Source organism: Orycteropus afer, unplaced genomic scaffold, assembly GCF_000298275.1.
Source record: "Orycteropus afer afer isolate SDZICR_OR568_19922 unplaced genomic scaffold, OryAfe1.0 scaffold00012, whole genome shotgun sequence".
Taxonomy (NCBI): domain Eukaryota; kingdom Metazoa; phylum Chordata; class Mammalia; order Tubulidentata; family Orycteropodidae; genus Orycteropus; species Orycteropus afer.
The window spans coordinates 22,560,567-22,569,958 of record NW_006921599.1 but is presented as its reverse complement, the minus strand read 5'-3'; the positions used below and the strand labels follow the sequence as shown (position 1 = coordinate 22,569,958).

At 35.8% G+C, this 9,392-nt stretch overlaps 1 protein-coding gene across 1 annotated transcript in view; it reads left to right on the top strand.

The window, feature by feature from the left end:
* The first annotated feature begins 494 nt into the window (after positions 1-494).
* Positions 495-9,392, top strand: part of LOC103206598 (prolactin) — an 11,222-nt gene continuing 2,324 nt past the window's right edge. The window contains exons 1-4 of the mRNA XM_007952106.1: positions 495-522; positions 2,767-2,948; positions 5,013-5,120; positions 7,326-7,505. Coding sequence (XP_007950297.1) covers positions 495-522; positions 2,767-2,948; positions 5,013-5,120; positions 7,326-7,505 — 498 coding nt within the window. The remainder of the gene's footprint in view (positions 523-2,766; positions 2,949-5,012; positions 5,121-7,325; positions 7,506-9,392) is intronic.

The window sequence follows — 9,392 nt, the reverse complement described above, 5'->3', positions numbered from 1 at the left end:
TTTTACTATGTCAATTTTGAAATCTTGACTTCATCTACAAATGTTGATTAGCCCTTTGATAATACACAAAACTATCACCTAAGTGAAATCTCATGCTATATATTCAAGAAACTGCTGGGGAAAAAAAATAACAAATTTTACAGTAAATGCCTTATGTCGTTACAGTTCTTCAAGCCTAAAGTAGTCTCCAGATCTCACCTTCATCATTTCTCTCATTTCCTTTTGGTCTAATTAATCAAAATCCTTCCTAGAAAGTTCATTTCTGGCCACTATGTCTTCCTGAATATGAATAAGAAATAAAATACCATTTGATGTTTGAAATTATGGGGGTAATCTCAATGACGGAAATGGATGACCAGGTAAAGGGAAGGAATGCCTGATTAATATATTCACGAAGATGTCAAAGACTTATAAAGCCACTATCTGGGAAAGGGAAAGGTGTAGTAGTTCCAGATCTTCCCTGGTGAAGGGTGCTTCCTGCAATTATCACCACTATGGACAACAAGGTGTCATCGCAAAAAGGTATGTGCAACAACTGATCCAGTTGTTGGCTTTATCAACACTCCTTTGGGGGTATTCATTTGAAATTTTAGCCAATTTTTGTTAGCAAAATGTTTCAAGTTTTCAGCTTTTAGAAGCTGTGGAAAGCCAAGGAGAAAAGAATAGCAGTTCTCAGCCAGGGGTGATTTCTCTACCTAAGAGACATGTGACAATATCTGGATATGTTTTTGTTTGTCATAACTTAGCTTCTTCCATCTAGGCACCAGGGATTCTGCTGAACATCTGACAATGCATCTGACACCCCTCCACAAGAAGGGATTATGCAGTCCCAAATGTTGAGGTTGAGAAGCCCTGGACTAGGAAAAGACCAGACGAGTTTATGTGTCCAATTTTTTTTTACATCTCAGAGGGTAGAAACTAAGGTTTGCTGGCTCCTAGAACTCCTATGTGTTTTGGAAAAGTTCGATTAGCCTGATGAAAACTTTCAATTCTGAGCTATGATAAAGACAGTGATAACATATCTGTCTCTTAGACTACTTTTTCAATTTGGTCTAAATCAAATGACATTTTAATAGAAATAATAGGCTAGTAATAACTAATTACCATCGCTTTCTTGGGTGATATTTGCAAAGAAAGGAAATTAGTAACAATAATAAAATTTATTTTTTGAATCAAAAACAAAAGCATTTGCCTATTTTACATCATCTTACGTTGTAAAAATCCTTCCAATGATAAAAATGCAGACAAAGACACTCAGAGTTAAAAGAAAAAATCTATTCAATTGTATTAATTTCCTAAAGCCAATATTTCAATTTCTCTACCTATAAAGCTCATTTCATTTACACATGTAGATAAATTACCCATTCAGTTTATATTTATAGTCATGTATCCAGCCATATGACTATAACATGTATAAATTAAACTTTCAGAAGTTTTATGTTTTTGGAAAATTAGAAGTCTTACATTAATTATATCACAACATTAACATATTTTTCATTTTTCAGTAAAAAAAGTCTTATTTAGTTATTCTATACCCAATTTATGTTTAACCATTTTTCCCCATAAATTTTTAGCACTTACTAGTTTTATTTTGGACATTACCAATTGCATTTATTGAAGGTTCCATGGAAACTTAGTTTCTAATAAATATGTATTTATAGCAGATATTCATTTGGAATAGTTTCGTAAACTTAAAATCTGATTTTAATCTGGTAGTCCCATGGGATTTCTTTCCTTTTGGAAGTATAAATTTTATTATTTTATTAGCCCTGATCATTGTCTCATGAAAATAGGTGTTTCATAGGTAGAGCTGGAAAACGTGAGCAACATCAAGCTTCCTAGGGCCTCTATTATCATGTAATCAAAGGCAAATCATTGTTCTTGACAAGTAATGGCAGTGGCCTCTGCAAACTCTGAGTCCTCATGACTGTAGGTACAATCCCTGCTACTCAAAGGAAGATCAAGAGCCCATGGGTATGTGTGATGTAACATGGTGGAATGGAAAAGACCACAGTATTGGCATCCTGCTTCCTCCATCTGATTATAACAATGGGACCTGGGGAAAATCACTTAACCTTTCCAAGGTATTTCATCAAATTCTATTGATGCCCAGTGAACCTCACAGCATTATTGTAAAACTCAACTGAGAAAAACTTCAAAAGCCTTTGGTAAAATGTTTAAGTAAATTCATGAGATTATTATGGTAAATTAGCAGACACAGGCTACAGCATCATTTTTAAGTTAGAATTCTCTTCATACTCACTATTAGCAATAATCAATCATATGTTTACTTTTATCTGTCATGAAGATAAAAACAAACTGGCTAATGGTGCTCTTCTTGTCATGACAGTTTCTAATGTGAAAGTATTGAACAACATAGAGTTAATAAAACTGCAAACTCCAAGGGACCCTCACTGCCTAAAACGCTGCAGAAAGTCCCAAGACATTCAACTCTCTTAAGAAAATGACCTAAGCACCCTGGCTCAAAATTGATTAAATTCCAAATGTTGGCAAAGTACAGAAGCACTTCTGGGAGCAACACAAGAATGCACAGAGTAGATTACATCTCAAACTATATATCTGTGCAAATATAATTATATATCTAAATTTACACAGTGGAAGGTGTTGATTCTTCCTCAGCTATTACAACACCAAATTATGCAGCTGAGGGCAATGGGAGCAATAAGGCATCCTTCCACAGGATTGCTTTTGATAATCTTGCCTGAATAGCTAGTGTCAGCATGGCTCTTGTTTTTATTTAAGCAGGGTCTCTCTGGCTGCTGCTGCTGGTGGTGTCAAATCTGCTCCTGTGCAAGAGTGTGGCCTCTGTGCCCATCTGTTCCAATGGGACTGTCAACTGCCAGATGTCCCTCCAGGACCTGTTTGATCGGGCTGTTGTTCTATCTCATTACATTCATAATCTCTCCACAGAAATGTTCTTCGAATTTGTAAGTACTGCATTTCTCACTTCATCCCAGGTGGAACCTGCACATGAATCATAGGGCCACTAAATGAACAACCTGAAAACTTCATGAGCCAAATTTCTAACAACACACTGTAATAGGTAATAATAATAATAATAAAGGAGTCGTAACAGCATACAGTTAACACACTTAGCAGCTAACCAAAAGGTTGAAGGTTCAAGTCACCCAGAAACACTTTGGATGACAGTCCTGGTGATCTACTTCCAAAGAGTCAGGCACTAAACCCTATAGAGTACAGTCCTACTCTGACACTTAGGGAGGTTGTCAAGTGTCAGAATCAACTTGAAGGCAACTGGTTTAGTGTTTAGGTGAAAGAAGGCATCAGCTAATGAAATGTGGGACAAGAAAGGAGCAGGTTGATGACATCTCAGCGTTTTCATTTTCTCAAAAACTGCAATGATTTCTGTTTGTTTGTTTTCTTTAATTTCCTCTGATTCACTTTATTTTAAAAAATTGCAAGTATGTTTTGAAAACTCAACAGAAAGTACTGTCAAGTGGGGGTGAGGAAAAGGAAGAGTGTTGATTTCTTGTTCTTTCAAGTAGGGGCCACGTCTCAGCAGGATCCTTCATCTAGCACATTGTAGATACCCTACAAATGAGAATTCCACTGCAGCATACTGGGTGGATTGAACACCATTTAATGGAGTTGAATTCCATATCAGGAAAAGAAGCAAATAATACCTTTTCACACACCCCAAAAGGAGTCATTGTTCTACTGTTTCCAGTGCATAGGTTTATAACTATAATAGAGAAGGTGATTTAGAAGTAGAAACAATCATCCTCTTAGTAATTAAGGTACTTTTGAAAGTTACATGTTAACTTTTCTAGGTCAGTTAAGAAGCAGACAATAGATTACTGCTTCAGTAAACCAAAGAGACTTTGTAGAGACTGTGGTTCAGTGTTTGTAATATATGTTCACATAGTTATTTTTACTCACTTACTGGTGCTCTTTTGTCTTCTTATTCTTCTTAGTAATCCTTTACATTTTCATAACATTTTACTAAAGGTTACTTTTTCTTTGTTAATGTATTAGCTAATTTTTCTTCTGTTCCTTTTCTGTCAATTCCTAAAATCTTATGATTGCTTTTCTCTTTTGGTCATGGTCAACAAAATTGTATTCACCATCTATGATGAAAATGATAAGGTACAAGGTAAGTGGATATAGAGTTTAATCAAGCAAAAGTTATAATTGTATAATGTCATTAAGTCAACCGTATCAACTCTGACCCATAGCAAACAAGAGATTTTGCAGCTAAATAGATCCATATACACTCTGGCATATAGCTCAAATATTAAAGACTAAATTAAAACATTTAGTGTTTTCTCTCCAAATAGCAACTTGTGGAAGGGTGACATTAAACAAGAGAATTCAAATGAATGGAAGAGGTTGGAATTTAGGAAAGTTCAATGAAAATGAGTTTATAGAGATAATAGAAAAGAGCTGCATAAGGAGAGGGAAAATTTTCCTAATTCTTTAGTTTCAATGTTTATGTAACTCAAAAAACCCAAAACCACTGTTGTCGAGTTGATTCTGACACACACACCCCATAAGACAGAATAAAATGGTCCCATAGAGTTGCCAGGCTGTACATCTTTATGGAAGCAGACTGCCTCATCTTTATTTCACAGAACAGTTGAAGGATTCAAACCACCAAATTTTGGTTAGCCACTTAATACTTTAACCACTTTGCCACTACTGCTCCTTAATGTTTATATAGCTCTCATTAAAAAAAAAAATCGTCCTTATCAAATGTACTAATATTCTACTAATGGTTACATTGGGAGCTTTGGTGGCATAGTGTCTAAGGCACTTGACTGCTAACCAGAAGGCTGGTGGTTCAAACCCACCAGCCACTCCTTGGAAGGAAGATGGGGCAATCTACTTCTGTAGTGATACTGCCTTGGAAACCCAAGGAGGGGTCACTATGAGTTGATCTAACTTGATGGCACATAACAACAACAACAATGGTTACATTTATTCAATGCCCAAACAACGCCAACTAATTGTCTTTGCTTGATCATTTCTAGGATAAACGGTATGGACAGGGCAAGGGTTTCATAACCAAGGCCATCAACAGTTGTCATACTTCTTCTCTCTCTACTCCTGAAGATAAGGACCAAGCCCAACAGACCCATGTGAGTCTCTTATCCTGAGTTTTCATCTAAAAGACTGAGGCAGGACACTGAAACTACTCAGCTGTAGTTTATTAAATGTGTTATAATAAGTCATGGTAATTGCATATGCAGAGAAAAGTGGAGGAGGAATAAGCAACAAAGAGAAATTATATTATGTGTTTGATGATGTTTGGGTAAAATTAAATGCTAGGATCAAAATTAATAGCAAATTCATATAACCTCCTTGTAGCTCCCAATGATTTAACCAATGCCTTTTATGTGGGTTGCAGATATGAAAGCTTGGCATGAATTGGACTCTATGTGTAAAATTTAAGATTTGTCAAATCTATGTAGATGTTAGACAATCAAGTTCAGTTTTATTTATTACACATATGTAGTGATTCCTCCATGGACAACATTTAACATTACTGACCTCTGAACTCTTGGAATCACCTCTTTCTGGACTTTTAAGTCTCTCCATCTGGTTTTCTTAATTATGACACCTTACTTCATTATTCTTCACTGGCTCCTCTGCTCCCTTCTACTTGGTTATAAGTTACCCCCAACAGCAACTCTTGTAATATATTTTGTTTCTCACAGCTGAAAATATTGCCTCTGTTCTGATGACAACAAAATCTTCCTATCAAGCCCCAATCATTTATTAATTAGCTTCATTTTTGTATCCTTATCATCAGATTCCCTTCTGATATAGTGTCATAACCACAGTCTTAACATAATCTAAAATATCCATCTTTACATATATACACTCACAGATACAATGTGCTCCCACTTTATAATTTTATTAATGGCACCAGTATTCTTTCTGTATGCTAAACACATTAATAATCATCATGATGCTAGTAATAAGTGAAAAAGAAGATGATAAATTGAATATTTATTGAAAGCTACTACATTTTCAGACACTTTACAAAGTACCTTATGTACGTTACTACATTCGGTCTTCATAAAAATCCTACAACATAAGATGCTGCTATTGCTTTGCTGAGATAAGGAAACAGAAACTTAGAAAGGTTATGGAATTTGTATAAGACACATGGGTGGTAAGCAAGAATGCTGAGTTTCATCCAATTCAAAGCCCTCATTCTCAATCATTATGCTACAATACTCCTAGAAACACTGTATGTCCATTCCCTATTTGACCTGCACCTTCTTACAGCTCCTTTCTTTCATTTTCCAGAACATGTTTCCATTGCAATGTCAATGCCGTCCTTCTCTATTCTTTATCTCCATTACCACTAGACTAGTTCAAGGACATCAACGGAGCAAGCATTTTAAAGCAGACATGATCAGCTACTTGGAGTTTCATGTGTGATCTTAGTAAAATACTAATGAATGAAGGGGGCAAAAACTTACATCGTGCTTTGCTTTGATACTGTTATTAGAGATAATGTTGTGCTGATTTATTCCGCAGCAAATCAATAACATATGACTGCTCTGAGAGCAGGTGGTGGGCAAGGGATGGGATTTATTGTGGAAAGCATGTTTGTGAATGCTGTATCCTTTTCATTTTCTTTTTGTTCTAATATCATAAAATAAAACTAAACATCACAAATGAATATGTAGTGTAAATGAATCATTGGATGTACATGATTTGGGCCCCTGGTCATTGACACTGGTAGAATCTGTCTGTCCTGAGACAGATACTATAGGCATTATGCTCATTTCCTAGAAAACTCATTGGTTTCTCCCCATGGACAAGCAAAGCAATCTAACATAAACAAACTCACAGTGTGAGAGAATTTCAGAGGGAAAACAAAATTCTTCATGTTATAAATCAGAACTTGCCTTAGAAGAAGCCAGATTTTTTAAAATTTATTATTTATTTTAACAAACTCTAGGCCAAGAAAGAAGCCCTGGTGGTGCACTCAGTTGTCAATGAAAAGGTCGGTGGTTTACATGCACCAGGCACTCTTCAGGACAAAGATGCGAGAATCTGCTTCTATAGCTTTATAGAGCAGTTCTACTCTGTCTTACAGTGTCCTAAGGAGTCTGAATTGACTCAATGAACAGCATACAACAATAGAAACATAGGTCAATAGCTGAAATTTTATATTTCTACAATTTGTATCACCTACAGAAATATTTTTGCATATCCATAGAAATAGCAAAGAGATAATTAGGTAGGTCTTTCTTAGTAAAAATCATATGTAAGTAAACCTGTTGTATCATGCTTTCCTTACTTATTTCTCTTTCTCATGACTGCAGCACGAAGAGCTTCTGAGCCTGGTACTCAGTGTGCTGCGCTCCTGGAATGACCCTCTGTATCATCTAGTCTCCGAAGTGCGTGGCATGCAAGAAGCCCCGGAAGCGATCCTGTCAAAAGCCATTGAGATTGAGGAACAAAACAAACGACTTCTAGAGGGCATGGAGAAGATAATCGGCCAGGTGAGCACCTGCTTTCGTTTCCTCATACATGAAAAATTGTCATCTGTGATGAGGTATGAGTGTTGAAGTATCTCACTTTGAAAGAATGAAAATGCAAGCTTTGTAGATTCTAGACTGCTATCAAAAAAAGCAAGGGGTAACAATTCATATAAAATTAATATGTGATTTTGACTTATTAGAGTTACAGCAAACCACACATACAACTCTTTTTTTTTTTTCCTTTTGGTACATCTTATTAATAATATGCATGTATTAATGTAGATGTGGAAGATCATATGTGATGTTTCCAACCCTCAAAGGCAAATCCAAACATATGATCTTCCACAACTCATCACCCTTGAACTGATTCGACTTTAAGCTACCTCTCCTTGGGTTTCCAAGGTGGTGTCTCTACAGAAGTAGATTGCCCAATCTTTCTTCCAAGGAGTGGCTGGCAGGTTTGAACCACCAGCCTTCTGGTTAGCAGTCACATGCTTTAGGCACTATGCTGTTGGATTTCTAAAGATACTGATAATAACATACATTAATAATTAAAACTTAAGAAAAAAACAAACAAAAAAAGAGGTATTCAACTTAAGTCAGAACCGACTTAAAACTGAAAGACATGGGAACAGAACCCCACCCTAAGTCAGGAACTACCTCTCATAGATTCCAAGGCAAGTCAATCTTAGAATTCTGCTGTGATGTTTAATAGATGCACCATTCTCTATGTTAAAAACCATTAAAGGATTGTTCCTTCCTGGGGGCAGATGGTTAAATATTTTCAGGGAAAGATAACTAGAGCTGAAGTTGCAAGATAAATGTTTCCTTCAAAGTATCCCAGGACACCCACTATTGAAATTCTGGTCAAATGAGTCCTGTTTTCTCCCCACACAAAAAGATATAAATGGGAAGGGAGAAAAAACATCAGAATCTCATTGGCTGATGGCCCACAGCACTAGATTTCAGAGGCCCACCAAAGAAGGTTATCTATTTTGAAGCTTTTCTTTTTGTTCTTTTTTAATTTTGTAACCTACAGAAAAATATCTCATTCTAATTTTTTCTTGGGGTGCTAAAATCAAACATATCATTCCATTTAGTCTCCCCAAATAATGTGTCATATTTATGTTGACTTAATATTTGCAACATATATCTGTATTCAGTTGGGTAATTTCAATGTTAGTCAGCTTTCTAAAGTTCAGTAATAATGTGTCATCTAAAGAAAAACATATGATTATAGGAATAAAAACAGAAGCAATTTTATACTTCTTATTGTTTACTAAGTGCATGTTATCATGTGCCATTTTTGTCATTTTCAGAGGAGAAGAATATATCCAACACAAATACAAAGCACATTTTAACCTTGGAAAGTATTAGATAAACACCTAGATTTTCAAGTTACTTTCTTCATTGCAGTGGACCTATTTTCTGAAGTCACAATTTAATTTGTTCTATGATGCTTCATTTTCTCTTCTGTTTTTCCAACTGTTTATTTGCTTTTTTCTTGTTTATGTCAATGTCCCATGCACAGTAAATTTGTCCTAATGCTCAAACACCAAATATAAAAAGCATAAACCAAAAACCAAACTCACTGCCATTGAGTCAATTCTGACTCATAGTAATCCCCCTTTGGTTTCCAAGGCTGTAAATCTTTATGGGATCATAATGCCTCATCTGTCTTCTGCAGAGCAGCTGGTAAGTTCTAACCACCAGACTTTTGCTTACCAGCTAAATTCCTTAACCACTATACCACAAGAGTTCTTTAAAAAGCATAAAGAAGACAACAAATATCTATAATATTTTCATATTATATATTCTTTTACTATATATAGGAGCTCTGGCAGCATAGTGCCTAAGGCACTTGACTGCTAACCAGAAGGCTGGAGGTTCAAACCCACCAGCCACTCC